The 27,035-nt window shown below is 36.9% G+C and overlaps 1 protein-coding gene across 1 annotated transcript in view; it reads left to right on the forward strand.

Moving 5' to 3' along the window:
• Positions 1-257: 257 nt before the first annotated feature.
• Positions 258-27,035, forward strand: part of Blmh (bleomycin hydrolase) — a 40,096-nt gene continuing 13,318 nt past the window's right edge. The window contains exons 1-11 of the mRNA XM_047547498.1: positions 258-468; positions 779-976; positions 3,409-3,518; positions 4,527-4,668; positions 5,261-5,349; positions 7,804-7,896; positions 17,988-18,143; positions 18,978-19,136; positions 19,252-19,319; positions 21,067-21,184; positions 26,033-26,102. Coding sequence (XP_047403454.1) covers positions 456-468; positions 779-976; positions 3,409-3,518; positions 4,527-4,668; positions 5,261-5,349; positions 7,804-7,896; positions 17,988-18,143; positions 18,978-19,136; positions 19,252-19,319; positions 21,067-21,184; positions 26,033-26,102 — 1,216 coding nt within the window. The 5' untranslated portion in view covers positions 258-455. The remainder of the gene's footprint in view (positions 469-778; positions 977-3,408; positions 3,519-4,526; positions 4,669-5,260; positions 5,350-7,803; positions 7,897-17,987; positions 18,144-18,977; positions 19,137-19,251; positions 19,320-21,066; positions 21,185-26,032; positions 26,103-27,035) is intronic.

Below are 27,035 nucleotides of genomic sequence, written 5' to 3' on the forward strand. Positions count from 1 at the left end.
CAGTCTCCCTCCTCCGACTGGGACTGATCCCGGGAGGGCGCCCCTGTGGCCCGAAAACGAGACCTCAGATGGCCCGAGGCGCTGGCGCCACCAAGCCCGAGGGTGGGCAGCGCCGGAGACTGCGCGGCTGCAAGCAGGGGCCTCAGTAGCCTCCGGACCCGCCCTGGCGGGGGCGCCAACCACACCGCCCGCGTCAGCTAGGCCGCCCCCGTCGGCCCTCCCCCGGGCGGGGCCAGCCCCGAAGGCGCTGACTCAGCAACGCGAGGGGGGAGTTTTGTCCCTCCGCGGACCCCGTTTCTCTGGGCCTCAGCCGCCACCGAGCGGGTTTCCTTTTTCCGGCGCTCCGGGTACTAGAGCCAGGTTGGGCCACCTAGGCAGCTGTCCACGGTGCAACCCCAGCGTTCACCTGAAGAACCCTGGAAACTAACATTACCCCACTGGGCAGCGTGGGCACTATGAACAACGCGGGTGAGGCGCTGCTCTTCTCCGCCGAGTGCCTAGTGGAGCCCTGTCTGGGGTTCAGCTGGACCCGTGAGGCCCGGCGGCGCGGAGGGCCCGGGGGCTGGGACCAGGGGCGATGCGGGGGATGGAGCGTCCCGGGCGGCCCAGAGCGGCCTGGAGAGAGACAGCATCTTGGAGGAGGGCGCCCGTAAAGGACTTGCAGGCTGCAATGGTCACCTCAGGATGCACTTACAAAGTTAGACCCAGGACGTAGTAGCCTGGGATCAGTCCACTTCAGCCTCTTTTTGTGCTAAAATTCCCTTTGGTCTCCCAACAGGTCTGAATTCGGAGAAGGTAGCTGCTCTGATTCAGAAACTGAATTCTGACCCTCAGTTCGTACTCGCCCAGAATGTCGGGACCACCCACGACCTGCTGGACATCTGTCTGAAGAGGGCCACCGTACAGGGTGCTCAGCATGTGTTCCAGCACGTTGTGCCTCAGGAAGGCAAGCCAGTCACCAACCAGAAGAGCTCAGGTAAGGCCTTAAACTTCTTGCATACTTTACTTGACTTTTTTGACAGCGTCCCAGTTTGGTGTCTTACTTAAGAATGGTTTTAGGAGAAGAGAGGTTTGCACTGAAAGAACATGTAAGTCCCTAAAGAATAGACACAGTTAAAGATAGGCCTAACAACATTACCTGTGAGATTTGTTTTGGTGATCTGTGACTTATTAGCATATTTAGTTTGAGCACTAAAGTGACAAGTCCGTGGTCATCTGAGTGCAGTTCACTCTATTTTGTGTTGTTACCTGATTGCAGCTCCATGTCCTGCAGATTCCTCTGTGCTCTTGGTCACAAAACAGATCATGCAAAATGTCCATGCCCACAATTGCCTTAAAAGTGTATATAAATATATAAAATAGAAAACATGTAGAAGTAGATTTTTAAATACGTTCCTCAGAGTTAATGTGCTAACAGGGTCTGTTCTCACTAATAGGTGAGTTTGTAATACAAAAAAAAATTTTTAGTTCTCTTCCTTGCTGGTTAAGAAATCTTTGTTCTACTATCTACTGCCCAGCACCACTTTCAGAAAAATAGCTCCAGTGAAATATTGGTTATCACGGGATCTAAGTAAGGAGAACATTCTCACAACAAATGGAGAAAATTCTCTATTCAGAAAGCACATTTGTCTATCTATATTGACAGCACGTTACTCCTTATCTAGAGCCAGTCAAAACTCATAAAATGCACATTTAACTAATAGGTATTTTTACTGTATGTAAATTATACCTCAGTAACATTGATTTTTTAATTTTAAGGAGAAAAGTCATGATTTTACAATAATTAATGTTTTCCTGTGGTAGAAATATATTGTAGGGATGTACATGGTCAGGCTACATATGATCCAGTTAGTAATGTCACAGTAGTCTCACATAGTTTAGGTTGCAGTGACCTCCTAGTGAAAAGCCTGGAAATATAATCTGGAACAAGTCAACAGGTCAGGTCTTATACATTGTGTCACTTTTATTTGCAAATAGCACATGAGCTATGTACTTTGTTTTCATGTAATTTTCCCATTTAATAGTTCATCCAGATTCTCCCTACTAGAAATATATATTGTATAGGCGAGAGTTATTACAGATAAACCTAAGGTAAAGATATACAAAGACATCCGTGACTTTTGTAAACAATTTAAATTTCTTATTACAAAATTATTCTTGTTCAATATGGAAAATTTGCAAAATACTAACAAAGAAATTTTTTTTTCTTGTTTTCTCTACACACACACACACATACACACTCCCCCATATCTGCCAGGTCTTTATCCTGTGTGCATTTTTAATATGAGTTGATATCGCACACATTTTTAGATAACCTACCTGCTTTTCTCACTCATCCATATATTGTGAATATGGTTTCATATCTGTAAAAAGGTTGTAACCAAATACAAGTCAAAATTTTTTTCCTCCAAATTTTCCTTTAGAAAACAGAGTATTAGTTGGGCTTGGTGGCACACAGCTGTAATCTAGAGATTTAGGAGACTAAGGCAAGAGAATTGCAAATTTTAAGCCAGTCCAGGCAATTTAGCAAGATCCTGTCCCAAAAAAGGGGCTGGGATTATAGCTTAGTGGCAGAGTGCCTCTGGATTCAATCCCCAGTACCACACACACAAAAAGAAAATTACCCTATATTCAAGGTATTCAAGGCCTTTCAGAATGGTTATACTATTATCTTGAAGTATAATACAGTCTGGTGAAGACATTACTCTCATTCCTTGCCAGTTCAGGATGCTTAAAGAGATCATTTGATTGAATCAAGTTTGGGGGGTTTGCATGTGTGTGTGTACTGGGAATTGAACCTAGGGGTGCTCTACCTCTGATTTACATCCTCATCCCTTTTTGTTTCTTATTTTGAGACCGGGTCTCACTAGGTTGCTTAAGGTTTTACTACATTGCTGAGGCTGACCTCAAACTTGCCATTCTCCTGCTTCAGCCTCCTATGTCACTGGGATTTTAGGCATGTGCCACTGTAACTGGCTCTAGTGGTGTTACTTTTATGTGATTTGTAATAGAGTCTTTATATATATATATATATATATTTTTTTTTTTTTATTAATTGTAGAACACAGTACCTTTATTTTATTTATTTTAATGTGGTGCTGAGAATTGAACCCAGTGCCTCACACATGCTAGGCAAGTGCTGTACCTCTGAGCCACAACCCCAGCCCTGTAATAGATTCTTTATCTGAAATATGAGATTTTTTTTTTTAAGCATTAAAGATATTAAACCTTTATACATATATTACTTATAATAATTGCTATCTGTCTTTTGTTTTTAATATTTCTGCTCTTTGTGATTTAGTCTTAATTGTCCAAATATTGTCTTGGGTGCAGTATTGGGAAATATAGTTGAAGCAATATTATCCATGAACACTCATCATAATTTCTAGTTTTGCTTTTTTGTTTCAGGGCGATGCTGGATCTTTTCTTGTCTGAATGTTATGAGACTTCCATTCATGAAAAAATTTAATATTGAAGAATTTGAGTTTAGTCAATCTTACCTATTTTTCTGGGACAAGGTATGGGACTGATCTTGGAAGATTCTTTTTGTTTTGTTATAAACCTAGGTAGGGACCGGCTCTTCATTTCTTCCTTTTCCAGTTATAGTCTACCCTTTTATTATAGGTTAAATACCAATTATTCTGATTTCCAAAGCAGGAGAAGTTGACTTTCATTGAAGGGAGAACTTTGTGTGTGTGTGTCTGTCTGTGTATGTGTGGTTGGTTGGTGCCATATATCAAATCCAGGACCTCATACCTACTAGGCAAGTGCCCCCAGCCCCCAGAACTGCTTTTGGTTGGTAGGTGGCTACTTATTGCAATGAAATGATAAGTCTACTGGCTCATCTTGCTACTTGCTGACATCTTTATTTAGGTTATTTGGTCTTTTTAGGACCTCATTCCCCTTCTTTGGAAAGTACTGAAAGACAGTAACATCATTCATTTTAAAGTCTTTCAATTGTGTATTATGTGTGTTCATCAGATGTTTTTTGATTGAAGACTCTAAATTTCAGTTTTTGTTTTAATGTGAGAATGTATGCACATACACATAATATGTTAGAATAATTACATAAGAAGAGACTTCATATATTCCTACGAAGCCAGATACTGATATTTAATTACCAAGTTTAGTTTTTTGATTTTTTTCCCCTTATTTTTCTGTTGGTACATTATAGTTTTACATAATGGGGAATTCGTTTTTACATGTTCATACATATGCAATATAGCAATAGATTTTGATGAATATCGTTCCCTAGTATTTCCCCTTTCCCTTCTGTTCCCTTCACCCTTCCTGGGTCCCTTTCCTCTACTTTACTAATCTCCCTTCAGTTTTCATTAGACACTGCTCCTATCCCCCAATCTTTCTCTTCCTTTTTCCTCTCTAACCCAACTTTAGTTTTAAATACCTGCTATGTTGGATCTGTGGTAGTTCCATAATTCCTGTTTTCCATAATTCCCTTATTGATAATGCCAATAAAGTTATTGCTTATCTTTTTAAAATATTTTATTTATCATCCCTTACTCTAGGTTGAACGCTGTTATTTCTTCTTGAATGCTTTTGTGGACACAGCCCAGAAAAAAGAGCCGGAGGATGGGAGGCTGGTGCAGTATTTACTTATGAATCCTACAAATGATGGTGGGCAATGGGATATGCTTGTCAATATTGTTGGTAAGAGCCTTTCTGTAATGAAATTAAACTAAAATTCAGCCTGATTGAGCAAGACTCTATAGTTAGGAGTAGACTATTTCTTTGGTGGTTTTGTACAAAAGAATTGGTCTCCAAGAAAAGTATGTAGTTATCTCTAAGAACCTTTATTTCACATTCTCATCTATAAAGTGCCTTTCTTAAATGAGTGATAAGAAGATGGGAATGGTGGATCAGGAAAAAAAAGGTAATATTAAATAGAACTAACTTTGCATTAAAAATCTTATCTTTTGTCCTTTGACATAATAAAAAAAAAAAAAAAAAAACACATTAGAACTGCAACTCTTTGAAAATGTCCTTATTTAAAACTTTACCTTTTGGAGAAGTCTCATTGAGCTAAGCACTTTGCAAAGTATGATAAGAAAAAAGAATTAATTCTAAGACAGATAGATGAAAATGCACATTGAAAATCTGCTTAATGATAGGAAGCATTAGATTTTTGGATTAGAACAGCAAAATACAGCCTTTTTTTAAAAGCAATAGATAGTTTTACCAGAATGTCTAACATTAGAGTATACTTTTACCTTATTGAACACTAAAATTTGTTTATTTTTAGAAAAATATGGTGTTGTCCCTAAGAAATGCTTCCCTGAATCTCATACAACAGAGGCAAGCAGACGGATGAATGATATTCTGAATCACAAGGTAGGATATCTGGAGCAGGGTAGGATTTAGTTCATTGTACTTACCTTAAAACTTCTACCTTACACACACCTATAGTCTGAGTTACTTGGGAGGCTAGGGGAGATCATGGCAAGTGGAGACCAGACCATGCAATTTAGCAAGACCCTACCTCAAAGTAAGAAATTTTAAAAAGCCTAGAAACGTAGTTCAGTGGTAGAGTACTTGTCTAGCCTGGGTTCAGTCACTGCTACCATCAAAAACAAAAACAAAAAAAATAGCTGGACATGATGGCACATACCTCTAATCCCACAACTTGGGAGGCTGAGACAGGAAGATGATAAGTTCAAGGCTAGCCTGGTCAACTAAATGAGAACCTGTCTCAAAATTTTTTTAATTACTTCCACCAACTTCACCCCCTTTCAGCAGGAAGCAGTTTGAAGATATCATTGCCCATTTTTCCATAGAAATGGAATGTAGAAATTGACAGTGGGGAAATTTAACAGAGGTCCACTTTATGCTTTGAATATAACCCTTGCTGCTCCGCCATTGCAACTTATTTTTTAAATGGACATGTTTCTTTCTCTTCCTTTCTCCCTGCTCCTCCTTAATCTCTCCCTCTCCCTAATCTCAGGGGAAACAGGATTACCTTCATTCCCTACCCTAGGCAGAGTTAAGTAATCCAGACTTGGGGAATGGTACCAGAAAATCTCAGAAATGACTGTCTCCCAAATTAACCAAGTGCATTACAACTCCAACAGAGAACGTGTGTAATGTAGCCTTCAAGTCACCTCTTTAAAAACCCCCAGTTCCTGCTGATGGGCAGAATCACAGCTTCTGGACAGGAGTCTCCTGTGTTTCTCCTTTGCTAGCAAAACAATAAAGCTTTTTCCTTTTCCTCAAAAAAAAAAAAAAAAAAAATAATAATAATAATAATAATTTTATTTTTTAAAGGGCTGTCAGTGTGGCTCCATGATTAAGCACTACCACTGGATTCAATCCCTTGTGCCAAAAGAAAAACCCTCTTTTTTTTAAATGGGTTCTGCTTATTTCAGTGTGCATAGTTTGTCAGGGTCTATCAAAAGCAATTTAGCTACATATTACCTTATAAAATAATTGAGTTTTTTTTTAAATCTTCCTTTTATTTCTGTTGATTTTAATATTTCCTTATGGATATTCAGGGGGAAAAGTCTCATGCTCAATATGTGCCATGAGCACACTGGGTGCTCTGCCTCTTGCTTGATTCTTATACAGATGGGCTGGGACAGCTTTATGTGCTAGTAAGACTAAAGAGAACTGTTTGCAAGACTTCCTTAAAGAATATGCTAAGTTCTTAGATTTCCCTAGACCATATCAATGTGATTTATCTGCCCACTGAAGATTTGATTTAGTCACAGAACTTTTTTTCTTTTAGTATGAGAATTAAACCCAGAGCCTTGCACATATTAGGCAGTGCTCCACTACTGAGCTACATTCTCAAAACTTTTATCATTTTATTTTGAGACGTGGTCTTGCCAAATTGCCCATGCTGGCCTCAAACTTATAATCCTTCTCCCTCAGTCTCCTACATAGCTGAGATTAAAGATACATGCCACCACGCCCAGCCTGAACTGTTTTTTGTTGCTTCAGTTATCTTTATGAATCATTTTTTCTTCACATGGTTATGTGAAGATTTTCCCAAGGAAGATTGTAAATCCTATATGAACGCTGCTTTGCTAACCAGACATCTTTTTTGAGAATTGGGAATTGAGATAATCTAATGTCTCTGATTCTAAAATTGGATCTGTCATCCCTGGGGAAAAAATTACATTTTTAAATAAATACAGATATGTTTCCCCGATATTAGAAGTAAGTTATTTTCTACCAAGAAAACTGAGGGTTCTTATCCAAAGGCTAAGTGATCATTAGAAGGATAACTTTGCATTTCATTTTGAGTGGGAGCAAGATCCTCCTTAGCATGCTGTTAAATTTCAGACTCCCCTTTATTTTGGGCATCTTTCAAAAATTTAAAGCAACAAAATTGAAAATTATATTGGAGATTGACATAGCCATGTCATAGTGATTTGACAGAGAAGGTGGTTTGAACAACTAATAAAATTCCAAATAAAAATATGTAAGAGTGACTTAGTGCCATAATCAGTTGTTTCCTGCTTTTGCTAAGGGTGAAAGGCATTATGGAATCATGTTTTTCCCAAGTCCACACAAAGGGTACTGTCAGTTATAGTGCAGAAACAGTTCTATCTACCAGTTTTGGGGAATAATCCATGTTTTATGCAAAGTATTTTTTGTTTGTGTTTTGTTTGTTTGTTTTTGTTGTGTGTTTAAAAGTGGACTCATTGGGGGAAAACATTTGCTTCTGTAACTTTTGCTTTGGGTCTTGACCAAGTTATACTTCAAAATAGAACTATCATTGGTCATACATTATACTCATTTACAGTTTGGGTAACTACCGGAGTGCTGAATAAGTTTCTTTCATAGATGAGAGAATTCTGTATTCGACTACGGAACCTGGTGCATAGTGGAGCAACTAAGGGAGAAATCTCAGCTACGCAGGACGTCATGATGGAGGAGGTAATAATATTTGGATTTTTGTGACCCTTAACTCAGAACATCTCTTAAATTGATTAGAAAGTGTAGTCATTACAGTGAGCATTTATTTGAATGGAAACTACTTATTTTACACTGAAAAAATCTAAGGTTTAAACTTGATTTCATTTTAGTACAGCTCTTCATTCTTCATTTTGTAAATATTGAATACCTTCTGTGAGTTTGGCACTGAGGAAACAAAGATGAGAAAGCTAGTTTCTGCTCTCAAAGAACTCAATCTTTTGGGGGAAAAAACCACATGAATAATTATAATAAATCCTGTGCTATAAATAAATCCAATGCTAGATATGTGAAAAAGGATTTGGTGGTCACAGAAGAGGAGTGAATAATTCAGTGAGCTCAAGGTACATAGGGAGATTTTGAAAGAGTGGTAAGAATTTACTAGGTGAATAATAGGGAAGACCTTTGGGAATTTGTGTATACAGTGGCATGAGATGTGGGGAATCTTGGATAGATACCAGAACTCTTGGTATTCTGTAGGAATAAAAATGAGGAACTCTTGATGGTTATATCAGTTAAAATAATGTATTTGAAAACATTTTGAAAAATTTAAAAAGCACTAAATATAATAAGGTGGACATCATTTATGGTCAAAGAAGTAAAGAAATTGTATTACTTAATACTATCCATATCCAGAATGAATATACACAAAACTGTGAAATTGCTTTGAGAAAAGAACCTTTTTCAGCCATTGGGCCCATTAGTAGACCTTCTTTTAAGACTGTGAAGTTAAAATGGATTAATATTTTTCACTTCAGTGGAAAATACTAATCCTCACTGATGTTTTCCTTTAAATTTTAGGCAGTATATAGAAGAGCAGTTGAAAGCGTAGTCTCTGGAGTCAGACTGTGTGAGTTCTAGTCTTCTCTTCACCTAAGAGCCATGTCTCCTGGGCCAAGTTCTTAAGCTCTCAGATCTCTCTTCATCTGTAACGTGTTTAGCCCAGTGCTTGACACAATAGCTCTTCTTACATGTCTGTCAAGTGGATGAATATGAGGTTTCATTTACCAGAAGAATTTAAATTATCTCATGTTTGCCTTTCTTCTTAAATGTTCCTATTGAAGAAAGCAGGAGTCTAGTAAATACTAGTTCTTTTCCTTTCACTGCTTGGAATGGTATCTCTTGCAAAGGGCATATCTCCTACATAATCTGCCCTCATTTGTGCTTTAAGGTGATGGGAGTATAGTAGGGATGAATGTTCTGCAAACAGGAAAAGGGTCCCAGATAATACTTCTTACAGAACATAAGCATATTTGCTTTAATGACCTTTGGACTAATAATGTGTTTAAGATACATGTCCTAACCATAGGGCCAGTAGAAGTCAAGTGACTGATAAGAATTAAGGCAAACATATTTTACATTTTTTTCTCTTACTACCAAGTCCTGAATATAGATGTTTTATAGGATTGTTTACTTAACGAGTCTCCCTAAACTGTTCATTACAGAATTCTGTGTGGTCGGTTTTTAAATTTTTACAATTCCCCAAATGACTCTTCTTTATTGAGCCTGACTCTCTGGTAATGAAGAGTCTAGCTTCATTTAAAGCCACAAATTAGTACCTATGATTTGCTTAGCCTCATGGGCACGTCAAAATGATGACTAAATGATCAACCATGAAGCTCAGATTGCTTTGAATGGAATGTTTATGCTAAAGGCATTCTTTCTGAGAGAAGGGCAGATTGTCTGTGGAGGTGATAGACAAAGCGGATCTGTTTTTAAAAAGTAGTCACCTCTATTTGCAGTGTTTTCTCAGTGTGTTCCTCTCCATCTCCAGATCCCTTTAGGATTATTAATGTATTCTCTGCCAAAACTCTGTCTGTTAAATCATAAAACAGAGATCAAAAATATTATTTGTCAGTGCCATCAAGGGCCACTTTGATTTGCTTAGGAAATTGTATAGCAGCAGCTCTTAGCTCTTAAAAACAATATTTAGGCCTGGCAGTAGTGCGCATCTGTAATCCCAGTGACTTGGGAGGTTGAGGCATGAGGAAGTTCAAGGCAAACCCTCAAAATTTAGCAAGATTATCTCAAAATAAAAAATTAGCTGTGTGTAATGGCACATGCCACAGACTCAGAAGGCTGAGGCAGGATTACAAGTTTGAACCCAACCTCAGCAATTTAGTGAGGCCCTTAGCAACTTAGCAAGACCATGTCTCAAAAATAAAAAGGGCTGGGGATGTGGCTCAGTGGTAAAGTGCCCCTGGTTTAAATCCCTAGTACCTAAAAAATAAAAGATAAAAATATAAAAAAATGAAAAGGGCTGGGAATATAGGTCAATGCTAAAGCAGCCCTGGGTTCAATTCCTAATATTGGGGGTGGGGGGGACATTTTTTAGGCCTGGACTGAACTTACCTTAGACCTACAAAATCAATTTCCCTAGAAAGGTTATAATTATCCGTGTTTTTATTTTTTACTTTAAAGACTTCTTTTATTTAAAAATGTATGTCATAAACACAAATACGGTGAAAAGTCATCTTTCCACCATGTTTTTCCTTCCAATTCCCACCCCAACCCAAAATTAGTTACATTAGCTTCTGTTACTAGTATTAGCTATTAGTTATCCTTCCAGAAATAATTTTTTTGCTAGATCAATACAAATATTATTTTTCTCCTTTTTTTTGCCCACGTGTTAGTGTATTTATATTGTTCTCAACCATGTTATTTTACTTAATATGTTTTGAAAATCTTTCCATATTGACATATAGAGAGTTTCCATATTTAAAAAAAAATTTCTATTTTATTATCTCAGTATACCATAATTTATTTAACTGGTCCCCTATTAGTGGACCCTGTATGTTTTTTAATTTTTTGTATTAAAAAATAATGTAATAAATAATCTTATACACGTATAATTTTACATATATGCAAATATATCTACAGGTTACATTTCTAGAGGCAGAATTTTTTAATCAGAAAGAATATGCATTTGTAATTTTGATAATTACAAATTATCAAATGCCAAATTATCCTGGAGATTATACCAGTTCACATTCTCATCATCAATGTCTTACACAACCTGTTTATCAAGGCATTGTGTATCAAGCAGGATTTTTGCCAATCTCATATGCAATGCTATCTCATTGTAGTTTCATTTTATATTTTTCTTATTTTGAGTGAGGCTAAGCATCATTTCTGTGAACTGTTTATGGAGCCTTTACTTGTTTTTCTTCTTCATTTTTACTAATTTCTTTTTTTGTTAGTGCTGGGATCAAGCTCAAGGCCTTGCAAATGGCAAGTGCTCACCGCTAAGCTACACCCCTAGCCCCCAAAAGTAAATTACTAGGAAATTATCTGATAGCAATATGTACTATAAAGAGCATAAAATAGCGTGATTGTTAGGGTCGTTGGGATAGGCCTTCTGAGGTCAAATCTGAACTGAAACATGAGTAAAAGGAGCATATCAGGCAGGGGACAGCAAGTGCAAATGCCCTAAGATAGGAGAAAACTGGTAATTTTGAGGAACAGAAAAAAGGCAGTGTGCCTTGAGCTTGGAAAGTGAGGTTGGAAGGGATTAGAACAGAACTTGTAGAGGAAATGGAAAGCAACTTATACTCTATAGGACCTATAGACCATGGTAAGGAGTCTGCATTTTATTCTAAATGAGGTAAACTTTGTGGGGTTTTTGTTTGTTTTGTTTTTTGCTTTTTTATTTATTTTATTTATTTTTTTGCTTTGTGGGTTTTTAAGCTAAGGAGTGACATGGTTTCATTTTTACTTCAAGAACATTCACTCTGGATGTTTTGAGAATAAATGGTGTAACAGCAGGATAGGAAGAGGGGACACCAGATAGGAAGTTAATTCTAGTCACTTAGATGAGAGGTTATAGTAGTTTGAACAGAGTTGGTGAGAATGAGGGTGGAGAGAAGTGAATACATTTTCAGTGTGTATTTTGGAAATGAAGCTGTCAAGACTTACTGATGAGTTGAATGTGGAAGACAAGGAAGGTGGAGTATCTGGGTGATGTGGTATAAGGGTGTCTTGAAGATGTAAAGGAATTCTGTTAGGCAGTTAGGGAAGTAGGCAACCAGTGTGTAGAAAGAATAACAAATGTCAAAGAAATAATATTGAGGAAGGAAGGTTTTGGAGGAGGTCAGGAACAGATAGGGTGTAAAGTAGTGCTTTCAGGTGCATGTGAATCACCTGGGGACCTTGTTAAAATGCAGATTGAGTAGATCTGGAGTGGGGACATAGTAGTGTGCATTTCTGGTTTTTTGATTCAAGTACCACTCTAGAAGCACTCTCCAGATCATGATTGAACTATTAATTTTCCACATGAGCTCATTGTCTTTACCATCACAAAAAGGTATATACCTTCTAGGTGTACCTTTACTTGTCATTCTCTGCCAAAAATATGTTTAAGCCCTCCAGAAAGAATCTACTATTCTGCCTATATGGGCTCAGGTGGTTTTTGTTTGATTTTGTTTTTAAACAGATCCTTGTCATTTTTTCATTCTCCACCAAGAAGCAGTAGAGAGCAGCCATTCCTTCTCCCCTCTTGGTTACATAGCAGTCATCAAGGTCCTCTCCTGTAGCTGGTTCATTACCATAGCATTGAATAGCCTTCAATATTTTGCTCTTTTCTGTGACCTCTGTAATGTCTTTGTGGGTACTCTGTGATCAATAGATCATTTTACCGTTGAGCCTAGTTCCTCCATCAGTTAAAAAATGTTGGAGTAAATGATTTAAGAGCTTTGTAGCTTTGCCTTTTATATTAGGAAAACCTAGTATTTTTATAGTGCATTAGACTTTTTTGCATACTCTCAATAACCCAATATTGCCAGTAAAAATGAAGATTCTAAGATTCTGCCACTTCTGTAGTGTTTCTAGCCATTGAAATCTTTTAGTCTTAACAGTTTTGCTCCCTTACAGGTAGTTTGGTTATTTTAGTAATAGTAATAGTAGTAGTAGTAGTAGTAGTAGTAGTAGTAGATGATGGACACAGCACATTCATTTCATTTATTTATTTTTATGTGGTGCTGAGGTTCAAACCCAATATCTCATATACGCTAGGCAAGCACTCTACCACTGAGCTACACCCTAAGCCCTTAGTTTGGTTATTTTTAAACTATCTTTTAACCTTTCCTCTTTTCTTTCTCTATAACTGGCTTAAAACAAAAACAAAAATCTCTTAAAGGATCTCACACTTCTAAGTAGTCATGACTGACTTTCACCTATTGCATCCTTTTTCTTCTCACTTGACTGTCTTGTTTGTCTCCCAGATTTAGCCATGAGTATGGGAATTGACTCAGTTCCATATTGCATATTTGTTTGTCTTTAAATTGGGATCTGTACATTTTCCCCCCATGTTCCATGTCTTGTGCTTTGTGTCCTTTTTTCCCTCTTTCCCTATCCTGATTTTATTATTTATCATCTTCTGAAAAATCATTTAAAATAAATATCTCTGCTAGGGGAAAATATTTTTATAGACCAATTTCAGTAGGACTCATTTATAAAATTAGACTTGACCCCATTTGTTAAGAAATAGTAAAAAATAAAGTAAAATAAAATTAGACTTGAGAGTTAAGACCTTTGTCTCTTATTTATACTCTGCCTTTTATAAGATGTATCTAAATAGAAACAGGAGTTGGACATTTCTGATACCAAGGGCAGCTTTTCTGATTAGTAGAAAGGGATTACATACACTTAGCCACATAGTAAGACTAGTTTAAATTTCCAATTAAATTAGCAGGAATATAAAATCTTAATAAGAAGCCCTATGACCCTAAGAGGCAGGTGTAGATGCAGCCTATCTCAGTGTGGCTTTCCTTCACCCCACAAGGGAGGGGTCTCAGTGAGTCAGAAAAATTAGAACTTTCTCCAGTAATCTGTATTTAAAGGAATAATTACAAACATTGACTCTTCAGTTTTCCTTTTTTTAAAAACCAAATTCCAAATCAGTAAGACCACATTTATAAATTATAGATTGGGGAGTTGGGGGAAAAACAAAATCAGTTCCCAGTTGTCACCATGCCATACATCTCTCTGCCTTCAGTGTTCCAGCATTTTGGAATGTCCACATTCCTTACTTTGTTTTAATGCCTTTACTCTGTTTTAATGCCTTTTTATCAGGTTGGGTCTGACACCTTTGGTCTGAAATCTTAATTATTTTAAGTCATGCATTCAGTAAATACTATTTACCACACGTATCTGACACTGTTCTAGGCATTGTAGATTCAATACTGAACAGAACATGAAAATCCCCACCTTTGTGTAATTTACTTTCTAGTAGAGGGAGACAAAATATATAAGAAGTATACTATGTCAGAAGGTAAGTGTTACAGAGAAAAATAAAGGAAAGAGCTGGATGCTGAGGTGCACACCTATAATCCCAGTACTCAGGAGGCTGTCAAGCGGATCACAAATTCATGGTCAGACTCAGTAACTTAGCAAGGCCCTGACTCAAAAAAAATTTTTTTAAAAAGGGAGTGACTGAGGATATAACTCGGGTAAAGCATCACTTCACCAAAAAATAAAGTTAAAAAAATAAAGGAGAGGGCTGGGGTTGTATCTCAGTGGTAGAACACTTGCCTAGCATGTGTAAGGCACTGGGTTCAATTCTCAGCACTGCATATAAATAAATAAAGGTCCATTGACAACTAAAAAAAATTAAAATAAAAAGAAATAAAAAATAAAGGAGAGAAAGATTAGAAGTACTAGCATGGAGAGTACATACTTTCAATTAAAGTCACAAATTGAAATACTTTCACTTCTTAGTCCCAAATGGGCTAATTGTGGATTTTAATATATAATTATATTATGAAAATATGGTTGTACTATTATTTTATTCAATTTTCTATAATGACTTGTGTTCAATAGCCAGTATCTTTTATTTTGTCCTGAATACCAAGTGCATTTTGTGAGAAGCAGGTGACATTCCTATGTTGCCCACTAGTGGGCAGACTTGGATATCTAAAGCTCATGGCCAGTTTTGTACCACTGAGAATAAGCAATTTTACTTCAGAACTGCAGTTTCTTTTCAAGAAAATTTAGTGCCAGGGACCTTGGAGATTTTTAATCAGATAGTTAATCAGTTAATTAACTGTATTTGAGGGCTGGGGATGTAGCTCAGAGGTGGAGTGCTTAGCTAGCATATGTGAGGCTCTGGGTTCAACCCCAGGAGAAAAAAGAGTATTGTTTTTTGATTCAGAGTCAGATATTTCTTATAAAGTGTTACAAACTGAGTTAAATATGAATGTTTGAATAATTTATAGTTGTGGTGAACAAATAATATAAAATAAAGCCACATGTTTCAAGTTACAAAGTTTTACCAGAATCTGAGAGGAAGATATGTCACTCTTATCCTCCCATATACCTTGAATATATATTTGATAAAATTCAGATTTATAAAGGGCTAATTTATAGTAGGGCTAAAGGTTGTCTTGCAAAAGGATTTATCATAGACTTCATTAGATAGCAGAAATGAAATGTGGATTTACTCTATTTTTTTTTTTTTAATAGTATTGGGGATTAAACTCAGGGACTTGTGCACACTAGGCAAGCACTGTACCTCTGAGCTGCTTCCCCAGCCCAACTGATGCATTTTTTTGAGAGAAGAAGGGGGTAACTTAATACTTTTTACCTCAAGTAGGAAGTCAAATGCACAATAAGATACTATATTATAGTAGAAAACATTCATATTTATTTTTTAAAGTATATGTAAAAGTAAATGTAAAAGTAAACAGATATTCACTTGTCTTAATCTTCATTGAACCTGGCCTTAGAGTCCCCCTTCTTTTGGTTAGGGCCTTGATTCACCATTGTTGGATAACTGAGAATTTATCAAAATGGTTTCATGAACATATATACATATATGTATGATAATAATTAATAGTTGAAAATATATTAGTATACTATTAGTAGTATGAAGTATTAATAGTCTATAAAACCTTCCTACTCTAAATATTTTCTAACTATATACCTTCATTGTCATTGACCATAGTTACCAGTGGCAATGTCCTTCTCATAATAACAGATTCCTGAAGTTCCTATTTGTAGCCTTGGTGCTGAGCAAATACAATATGACTCTCTGGTCCATGTGAATCCCAAGCAAAGCTCATTAATCCATGGTTAGAGTAACTCAGTCACAGTTGCTTTTGCGCTGCCTTGCCTCTTTTTTTCTACATTAGAAACCAGTCTGAGAGTACAACATTAAAAGAGAGGTGGTTTATGGACCATCTGTCCAGACTCATAAAGCACATAGTAAATCCTAATAAAGGTTCTGCTTAGAAAACAGAAAATGAAAGGCAAGCATAACCTCTTTTCTAAGTTAACCTACTACTATAAACATAGTAGAATTGCAACAATAAGGAACAAATTGCCAGCCAGGTGATGTAGTACATACCTGTAATCCCAGCAACACAGAAGGCAGGAAGACCTCCCAGTTTGAGGCTAGCCTCAGCAACTAAGCAAAACCCTGTCTCTAAATAAAAAATAAGGACTGAGAATGTAGCTTAGTGTTAAAGTGTCCCTGGGATTAATCCCCAATACCAAACAAAACAAATTGCTTAAACCCACAGCAACATGAGTGAATATCATAGATATGTCAGCCAGCCAATTTAAACCAGACACCAAAGAGACTCTGCTCTGTGATTCCATATGTACAAAGTTAAAGAATATGCAAAGTTAATTCGTAGTTAGTTGGGCATAGTGGTGCACGCTTGTAATCCCAGCTGTTACTTGGGAAGCTGAGGCAGTAGATTACAAGTCCAAGGCCATCCTGGGAAACTTAGTGAGACCCTGTTTAAAAAATAAATAAATAAAAGACTGGAGATGTAGAGTACCCTTAGGTTCAATTTCCAGCACTAGGAGAAAACCTGATCTATGGTTATAGAAATCAAAATGGTGGTTACCTTAGGGAAGTTGTGGATTATTTACTGCAAAGGAACCAGAGCACCCTTTCTTATCTCTTCCATATATTGATTTGAATGATGGTTGTAGGGTATATAAGTACATTTAAAAATTGTATTGAGCTGTATACTTAAGATTAGTGTACTTTACATAATTACTGAATATATGTTGAAATAAAAATGTAAGAAATTAGGTCATGGAGTTTGGATTTGTTGTGGGAAATAATGGAGAAGTATTATTGGATTTTCAATAGGGAAGTGTCTTGAATAAAGTGGTGCTTCTAAAATTATTTGTCATTTTATGTAGAGAATGAATCAGACCACTGATTTTATCTAGGTCAAATACATAGCACTGAGCTAGATGCTAAAGGGAACGCAAAATATCCATAATGCGTTCTTATTCTTAAGAAGTTTATATTCTTTTTTAGGAGATTAGTTGTATGAAACCCAGAAAGTTACAGTAAGTGGTAAATTCATAGTTTTTCAGAAACAGCATTGAAATCCAACCTGAAGTTCAAATCCTAATTCTGCCATTTATTAGCTTTGTGACTTCAGGCAAGTTATTTGTTTCCCTAAACCTCAGTTTTCTTATCTGTAAAACGGGGATAATATTTACTACCTTGGTTGAAGGATTAAATACATCATACTACTAGAAGTTATTTTTTTTTTTTTTTTTTTGATACTGGGCATTGAACCGAGGGACACTTAACCACAGAGCCACATCCCCAACCCTTTGTCTTTTGTTTGAGACAGGGTCTTGTTCAGTGCTTAGGGTAAAATAGTTACAATCAGAGGAAAGCCTCAATGCATAAAGGGAAGGAAATCTATTTATAAATTATGTCATTATTTGTCACTTGAAAATTAATCAGTAGAAGAGCTACTGAGATCTTGTTGGGTATCAATGGTGGGCAGTTTCTTAGCTAAGGAAGTTTAATTTGCAGAACAAGTACTAAGTTCTAAATATTAACATTTCAAAATTTCATTGTTCAGAATGTTTATTTGAGAACTCACAAGTTGGCTGATATCAAATCCTGAACATCAACAAATTTTGGAGCAGTATTAGATTTCTGGAAATTTCTGACTTGAATTTAACCATCTTCTCACGTTTTCCAGGCTTGAGACAAATGAAGAAGTTAAAAATTTCTTCCCCTTAAGTTTAAAAATACTTCCTCTTAACCATTGCTCATTCATTCTCCTTCTCTCTTCCAGATATTCCGTGTGGTGTGCATCTGTTTGGGTAATCCACCAGAGACATTCACCTGGGAGTATCGAGACAAAGATAAAAATTATCACAAGATTGGCCCCATAACACCCTTGGAGTTTTACAGAGAACATGTCAAGCCACTCTTCAATATGGAAGATAAGGTTGGAGGCTGGCACTGGCAGCCACTGGCTGTTTACTTTCAAATGTCTGTTAACTACAAAGACGGTTATAAGATTCTTGAGTGAATGCATCGAACTAGATATTAAACAAACTTTTATTTTTGAATTGTTATATGTGCTTAATAAAGTCAGTCATGCCACAGTCTCATCTTTCCCCAGTGTTCATCTTCAGAGACTTTTTTTGACTGTAGGCCAACAATTTAACTTTCACCTGCTCCCCTGATTTGGGCTGGGAGTCTTTCTCAGGTGCAAAGACAAAATGAAAGTGTACTTGATGTTTCTTATTATGGATTCAGAGCATCTCTATACTGTAGGCCCTGAAGGGAACTTTCTCGTAGAAGGGAGCAGTGTCCCATCCTAATTTTTCCTGTTCTCTTTGGGTCTTCTCCATCTACCTAGTAACATGAACAGAACTTCTTTCCTTTTTTGTCTTCTTGACCTTCTTCCAGGCAAATAGTTTGCTGGGTATTGAGCCTGCTTTATAACTGGAGAGCAGGAGCCTTATAGTGATGGACTTTCCATGTTGTCAACCAGTACATTCAATTTTTCAAAATTAGTTTGGGGGCAGTAGTTGCCAGTAGGAAAAACTAGGAGATGCAGCTCCCAAATGTGTCCCTCACACTATTTAGAATATGTAAGAACTTTTCTCACATGTATTTTGCCATTCTTTTGTTTTTATTTTACAGTGTGACTGTAGTGCTTATTCTTGTAAGTAGAGGTGATGAACTTGATGCACACATGAACCTAAAGGAGAGGTGTATCTTGCTTTACATTCCTGGTTTTGTGCTCTAATCGGCATGTTCTTGATCTCAAAAGATATGTTTCGTGAATGACCCACGGCCCCAGCACAAGTACAACAAACTCTACACAGTAGACTACTTAAGCAATATGGTTGGAGGGAGAAAAACTCTATATAACAACCAGCCTATTGACTTCTTGAAAAAGATGGTTGCTGCCTCCATCAAAGATGGAGAGGTTGGTATTATTTTTGTGTTTCCCACATTGGGGTTAAAATACCTTCTTTTACTACTTTGGTATAATAGAAAAATAGTGTTTATGTTGACTTACTTTCTACCTCTTTTATTTCTAGGCTGTGTGGTTTGGCTGTGATGTTGGAAAACACTTCAATGGCAAGCTGGGCCTCAGTGACATGAATGTGTGAGTGCAGGAAATTTAAAATAGAAAGTTATTTGTAGGTTGTTGCTGTTGGAGTGCACTCTTGGAACAAAATGACTGCTGAGGTTATCCAAAGATTAAGATTACTCTAAGGGCAGTTCTCTTTCTTTGCATCCTGTAGATTTGAGGTCTCATAGCAGAAACCTTACATATTTAACAGGTCTATCTCAGGAAATCAAGATCATATTTTAGCAGAAGCCACTGGTCTTTCTGAATAGCTATTCCATGTAAGAAAGACATCTGAAGCCGGGTGTGGTGGCGCACGCCTGCAATCTTAGCAACTCAGGAGGCTAAGGCAGGAGGATTGCAGGTTCAGAGCCAGCCTCAGCAAAAGTGAGGCACTAAGCAACACAGTGAGACCCTGTCTCTAAAATAAAATACTAAATAAGATTGGGGATGTGGCTCAGTGGTTGAGTGTCCCTAAGTTCAATCCCTGGTAACCCCCCCCCCAAAAAAAAGATATCTGAGAAAAACAAAACAATTGATTACTCTTTAAGTCAGCTCAGTGCACTTGGGAATATAATGAAAGGTTTTCCAGAGCTCTTGTGTGTTACTTGTTCCTTCTTAAACTGCTTTTCTTACTTTGATGCTTTATGTATTTTGTTTTTATGACAAGTAGGACTAATTCATGTACATACCTTAAAGCATTTCTTTATGACATTGAAGGCTCATTTGCAAACTAAATCATACAAGATTCCTTGACTATTAAAATATGCAATTTTAGAGTCGTTACTTACAAGTAATTGTTACTTGTAGGAAGTTGAGTAAATATCTTTTTCGTTGTTGTTTTTTATGGGTACTGGGGATTGAACTCAGGCATTTGACCACTGAGCAATACCCTCAGCCCTATTTTTTGTATTTTACTTAGAGACAGGGTCTCACTGTGTTGCTTAGCACCTTGCTTTTACTGAGGCTGAATTCAAACTCACAATCTTCCTGCATCAGCCTCTCAAGCCTCTGGGATTATAGGCTTGTGCCACCACTCCTGGCTTGAATAAATATCTTGATAGTTAATAAGAGAAAAGAAATTACTAAAAGAGAAAATTAGTGAGGGTTTTTTTCTTTTTCTTTTCTTTTTTTTTTTTTTTTGCTGTGCTGGGGATTGAACCCAGGGCCTTGTGTTTACGAGGCAAGCACTTTACTAACTGAGCTATCTCCCCAGCCCGGGGTTTTTTTTTTTTTTTTTAATTTTGAAAATGGTCTCCAATATTTTGGGCATTATTTATTTAAATTTCACAGTCAGTAGTGGATTAAATGAATTCGCAAACTGGGTGATTCTGTGAGCCCAAAAGAGACCACTTTTTTAATAAGTTACTTGAAAAGCTTTTTTCACTTTTTTAGGAAAGTTTTCTTGCCAAAATGATAATATAAACTGATCTTATTAACGTTTGATATGAGGAATTTATCTTTAATCATTTCATATTTTCCTGCATACTCTTTTGATACATAAAGAATAGAATCGGGCTGGGAGATAGCTCAGTTGGTAGAGTGCTTGCCTTGCAAGCACAAGGCCTTGAGTTCGATCCCCAGTACTGCCAAAAAAAAAAAAAAAAAAAAAAAGAACAGAATCCCTAAAGAGACTAAATTTGCATATGCCATGTTTTCTGTGAAAAGCTACAATGAGATGATCCTGTATTTATTTGGAGCTGTTGAACCTCTTTGGTTTCTATTATGTTCCTTTTATAGTTGGAAGCCATGATTGTACTACCTTTATTTTATCTTTTTACAGCTATGATCATGAGTTAGTGTTTGGCGTCTCCTTGAAGAACATGAATAAAGCCGAGAGGTTGGCTTTTGGTGAGTCACTTATGACCCATGCCATGACCTTCACTGCTGTCTCAGAGAAGGTAGGACCCTCGGCATGCCCATTAAAGTGTTTGCACAGATGGAGCCACATTCTTCTGCAGGCTGCTTATCCAGCAGAACTTCATGCATGGTGTATATGATTTCTGTTAAAAGTTAGATTCCAAGTAAGACATTGTCCCTGTGTCACTTGGGGTTTTGTAACAAAAATAGGAACTTTTCATGAGGAGCAGAATTTGGGTCAGTGGTGAGTAAGAAAGTAACTGCTTTTCTGTAACTGAAAGGTCTTGATGTGAAGAAAGGTCAGCTGAGGAACTTAGAAGATAACTAATATTTTTATAAGGAATTAAAATATCTCCTAAGCATGTATATATCTTTTTTTAAATATTTTTTTAGTTGTAGATGGACATAATACCTTTATTTTATTTATTTTTTTAAAGTAGTGCTGAGGATCAAACCTAGTGCTTTACTCGTGCCAGGCAAGCACTCTACCACTGGGCCACAACCCCAGCCCACGTGTTCATACCTTGATGGCCTGTGTTGAGACTTAACCTTCCTTGCATTTGTTAGTCAGTTTCTCCTATGGTAAGATGGCAATGACAGTAATTTGTGGACTCCATGCACATTACTGGATTTATGCAGATCTTGAGGAAATTGAATGTAAAGTAGTTCAAATTGTTATAAAATACTTTGAATAGTAATATCACTATTTCTAGGACACAGTTTTAGAAAAAAAAACCAAAATTTTATCTTTCACTAATAAGCTATACTTTCAGACTATAGAATCACTATTTTACTCCTATGCCCAGAAATCATTTAAAGAAAAAAAAAAAAAATCTTTGAATTACTTTAATTCTTTTAGCCTGCGTAGAGTCCTGATTTGTTTTGTATAATCTCTAGGCAAAAATTTTGAGTGGGATGGAGTTCTCCCATCTCTTCCAGCGACTTCACTTAAAGCCACCCTACTGACCCCACAGCATCTAGATCTGTGACTCTCTCCCATTTAAAACCTGATCTTAAGGAAATCTTAAATTTGTACAAATTATAGGGGTAGGGCTTTAAGTAATAGAATTCTGAGATATTCTCAGTTTTACATGAGATTACACATAGTATAGTATATAAAGTATCCTGAACTGATTAGGCAATCCTGTGCTGATATTTACTGATCCTCCTGTAGTTCTCCTGAATAAATGTGAAAGTTTAGATCTTAATAAACTAGGGAACTGTTTTCTTCATCATTATATTCTTCTCAGCTCTAGTTAGTGAGATTCTCTTTTTTTTTTTTTGGGGTACTGGGGATCAAACTCAGGGCTTTGTGCTTGCGCAGCAAGCACTCTACCAACTGAGCTATCTCCCCAGCCCGGTATTATCTTTGTAGATCAGGAAAAATCATTTCAGAAGAACAGAAGATTTAAGTTTTATTACCCCAATTCACAAAATTCTCACTTTTGAATTATTAACAAAATGCAAAATACAAGATATTGAACCCAGGGGTACTTTACCACTGAGCTACATCCCCATACCTTTTTATTTTATCTTATTCTGGGGGAGGGGGATAGTGGGCATTGAACCCAGGGTTACTTAACCACTAAGTCACATCCCCAGCCCTTTTTATTTTTTATTTTGAGACAGGGTCTCCCTAAATTGCTGAGGCTGGCTTTGAACTTGGGATCCTCCTGCCTCAGCCTCTGACAGTCACTGGGATTACAGGAATGCACCACGATGCAAGGCCTTTTTTAAAATTCATTCATTCATTCATTCTTTTTTTTGGTGGTGCTAGGGATTTGAACCCAGAGCCTTGTGCTTGCGAGGCAAGCACTCTACCTACTGAGCTATCTCCCCAGCCCTTCATTCTTTTTTTTTTGGCGGTACTAGGGATCGAACTCAGGGCTTTGTACTTGCAAGGCAAGCACTCTACCAGCTGAGCTATTTCCCCAGCCCTCTAGCCTTTTTAAAATACATATATATATATATATATATATATATATATATATATATTTATTTTTTTTTTTTTTTTTAATGTGTTTGGCGGTCACATTTTTAATTATTATTATTTTTAGTTGAAGTTGGACACAATACCTGTATTATATTTATTTATTTTTTGTGGAGCTGAGGATCAAACCCAATGCCTCACGCGTGCTAGGCAAGTACTCTACCACTGAGCTATAACCCCAGCTCCCTTTTTTTATATTCTTATTTAGAGACAGTCTCACTGAGTTGATAAGGGCTACCCTAAGCTGCTGAGGCTGGCTTTGAACTCATAATCCTCCTGCCTCAGCCTCCCAAGCCACTGGGATTATAGGCGTGTACTATTACGCCCATGCCTGACTTTGTTTTTTATTTGACACAAAATCTTGCTGAGTTTAGAGCCTCCCTAAGTTGTAGAGGCTGCCCTCACACTTCCAAGTTCTTTTGCCTCATCCTCCTGAGTCACTGGAATTACAGAGGTGCACCCCTGTGCCCAGCTAGAGGTTTTCTTATTAGCTTTTCTCCATTTTATTACAACTTTTTGGATTTTGTGTCTTATTTTTGTTTTTTGAGATGATGTCTCACTATGTTGCCCAGGCTGATCTCAAACCTGTGGATTCAACTCACGGGCTTAAGCAACCCTCCTGCTTCAGCCTCCCAGGTGCTTGAATTAACGGCATGTGTTACCATGCCAAGTCAAAAGGATTTTAAAGAAGGGTGCCTTTTGGCATTAGGAGCAAATAGTGGGAGGAATTTTTCATGAATAAATTATTGGATAATTTGTTCATATTTATATTCGGACCCACTGGATTATAAAATTCAATGGAGGGGCTGGGGAGATAGCTCAGTCGGTAGAGTGCTTGCTTTGTAAGCACAAGGCCCTGGGTTTGATCCCCAGCATCCAAAAAAAAAAAAAAAAAAAAAATTCAATGGACTTATAATTAAACTTTTAAGTCCCATAAGATAAAATTTTAAACTGTCAAGGGGGCTGTTTTTTAAGAAGGCAAAGAAACCTGTTGTAATTTCCAAGCTAAGTTCAGCTTTTTGTCCTTTCCTATCTCTGTTATTTATATTTTTCAGAAATAAAATTCAGGCTGGGTTGTAGCTCAGTGGTAGAGTGCTTGTGTGATTCTACATCATGTACAAACAGAAGAATGAGAAGTTATACTCCATTTATGTATGATGTGTCAAAATGGATTCCACTGTCATGTATAGCTAATTAGAACAAATTAAAAAATGAACTTGTAATTTCTCAATGTCAGCTTGCCTGAGGCACTGGGTTCAGTTCTCAGCACTGCATATAAATAAATAAAAATAAAGGTCCATTGACAAGTAAAAAATTATTTTAATAGTAGACATGGTGGCGCATGCCTATAATCCCAGCAACTTGGGAGTCTGAGGCTGGAGGACCATAAGTTCAAGGCCAACCTCAGCAATATGGGGGGCCTTAAGCAACTTAACTCAAAATAAAAAATAGAAAGGGCTATGTTTGTAACTCAGTAGTAAAGTGCACCTGGGTTCGATCCCTTGGTTCGAAAACAAAAGTAATACAGAGATAAGTGCACAATAATAGCTTTATTTCTGCAATGTTCTTTCTCATTTCTGATTTCATAGAATCCCTATACAGGAGGTGCAGGTATTATCATTCTTTATTTGCAGATGAATCAAAGAACAACTTAATCTAGGTCATGTAAGAATTCATTGACCAAATAAAGAATAGTAAAATTTTTCAGACTTATAAAACAAATAAATGACTTTAGGTGATATAAATTTTAATAGTGATATTTAAAAGAAAAGCAAAGATAGACTACAAGGGGTGGAATAGAAAACCAAAATGAACTTCTTATGCCGACCTCAGAATTTATAGTTTAATGCTGTTAGTGTACCAGTAAGGGTGTTTGAAACTTGGTTTCTTTGTTGGCTGAATCTGAGACTGAAAATTATTGAGATCTAAGAAAATTGCTAAGAGTAGAGTGTTCAGGTCAGCAAAGCCAAAGGGAACCAAATTCCAGTAGATAAGACTCATCATGCAGTGATACGCAAGTGGGAGTTGACAGATGAAATCATTAGGAGATAATACAAGGGTCAGCACTCTTCTCATGCTATGAAGAAGATTTAAGTTGTTTTGACATTAGCAAATGTCCTGGGTAAATATGACAGAGAAAAGTCTTTTCCCAAACGGAGCCTTCCTTTTGTCCTTTTCTGTGTCATTATAATAAAGGCCATAAATGTAAGTTATCATGATGAGTATCACTGTCCCTTTAAGAAGATGAAAATTGTGCTTATTTTATTAATAAAGATAGAAGAGTAGAACCACCTGGGTTTTGTTAATGATCTCTTTATTTTTGCCTTGCCGTTCAATCTCTGTTGTATTAAATTCAATATTTGTGTAACTGAATCAATGAAAGAACACACTTGGAGAGTATCATTACTTGGTTTCCCCAAATAGAAAATCGGGTATTAAGATGAGAATATGTTTATTTTGTTTTGTTTTTTTTAAAAACTCTTAACAGGTCTTAGAATTTTTCCTAAAATAAATGCAATGGGATGCCTTTTTAAGGAATTCTGATTGATTAGAAGCAAGAGTCCTTGGCTTCAAATGGTGTTCACTGCTTATAGTAATTAATAAAAGTATTTTTTAATTTTCTTAACCAAGTAGCATTTTTACATTTATTTTCTGTATAGAGTACAATGTAAAAGAAAAGATAGAATTTATTGCCTTATTAGTTTTATTGTATTTTTACTCCAAGAGATTATATCCCTTTAGCAATAGTAGAAAATATATGGCCTTGAGCATGTGTAGCTGTAGAGAGCAGGCTGTTTATTCTGAGTGATTTCAAAAGAGCTAAAATTGCATGACATTCCCCTTCCCCAGCAGGGAGAATCTAGGTTCAGATTTTATACTGTCATCCACTTTTTTACAGGATGATCAGGATGGTGTATTCGTGAAATGGAGAGTGGAAAATTCATGGGGTGAAGACCATGGCCACAAAGGTGAGCATAATGTTGAAATACTAACTTTCTATGATTGGGGTCTGTGCTACTCCACCTGTCTGGGTGGAATGCTACTGTGGTGTGAGGATTTTTTGGTAATTGGTCCCATTTGCTAAACTGTTCTACAGAAAAATAAGAGGATCTGGTTTACCTCAGGGTTCCTATGACCAAGATGGCATGCTGAACTCCAGGTTGACTCTGAGACCAGTCTGCAATGGCATTTGTACCAAACCATGCTGATTCTGCTAGACTGCTTTGTAACAGAACCCCTTGGTTGATGAGGAGTCTGAGTGCCCTTTCCCAGGATGCTGGCCATGTGGCATTTGGTGCATTTTCATCTACTGCACCAACTCTTCAGGAAGAAGTCCTGGTGGGAGAATGGGATTATCAGGAAACTTTCTTCAGGCATTTCTTAGGACTCCTTGAAAGTTGTAAAGCATAAAGAGGAGAAGAACACTTCAGCTACCATCTGTAACTTTTTTATATTGAGAAATCAAAACCCTGGCAGAAGTCACAAATACAGTAACTAAGCCAAACAAAATAAATGGAAACATGAGTTGTAGAAAATTTTAAAATATAAGTAATAAAAAGAAAAAAATCTTGCCAGTCATGGAAATGTGCATGCCTATAATCTCAGCTACTTGGGAAATCAAGGCACAAGGATCATAAATTTTGAGACCAGCTTCTGCAACTTAGTAATACCCTGTCTCAAAAAAATAGAACTGGAAATGTAGGTATATGGTAAAATGGCACTGGATTTAATTCCCAGTACCCAGGAAGGTTTTGGGAGTTTTACAGTGTGACCACACAGAGATCACCACTGATTAATAGTTCAGGGCATTTACTTTTAAAGATTGTTTTTAATAATAGATAAAAGCTTTTTAAAGGAAGTTTTATGCTTTAGTTTTTGGGGTTTCAAACCCAAAGCAGCAG

The sequence above is a fragment of the Sciurus carolinensis genome, chromosome 3 (assembly GCF_902686445.1).
Source record: "Sciurus carolinensis chromosome 3, mSciCar1.2, whole genome shotgun sequence".
Classification (NCBI taxonomy): Eukaryota; Metazoa; Chordata; class Mammalia; order Rodentia; family Sciuridae; genus Sciurus; species Sciurus carolinensis.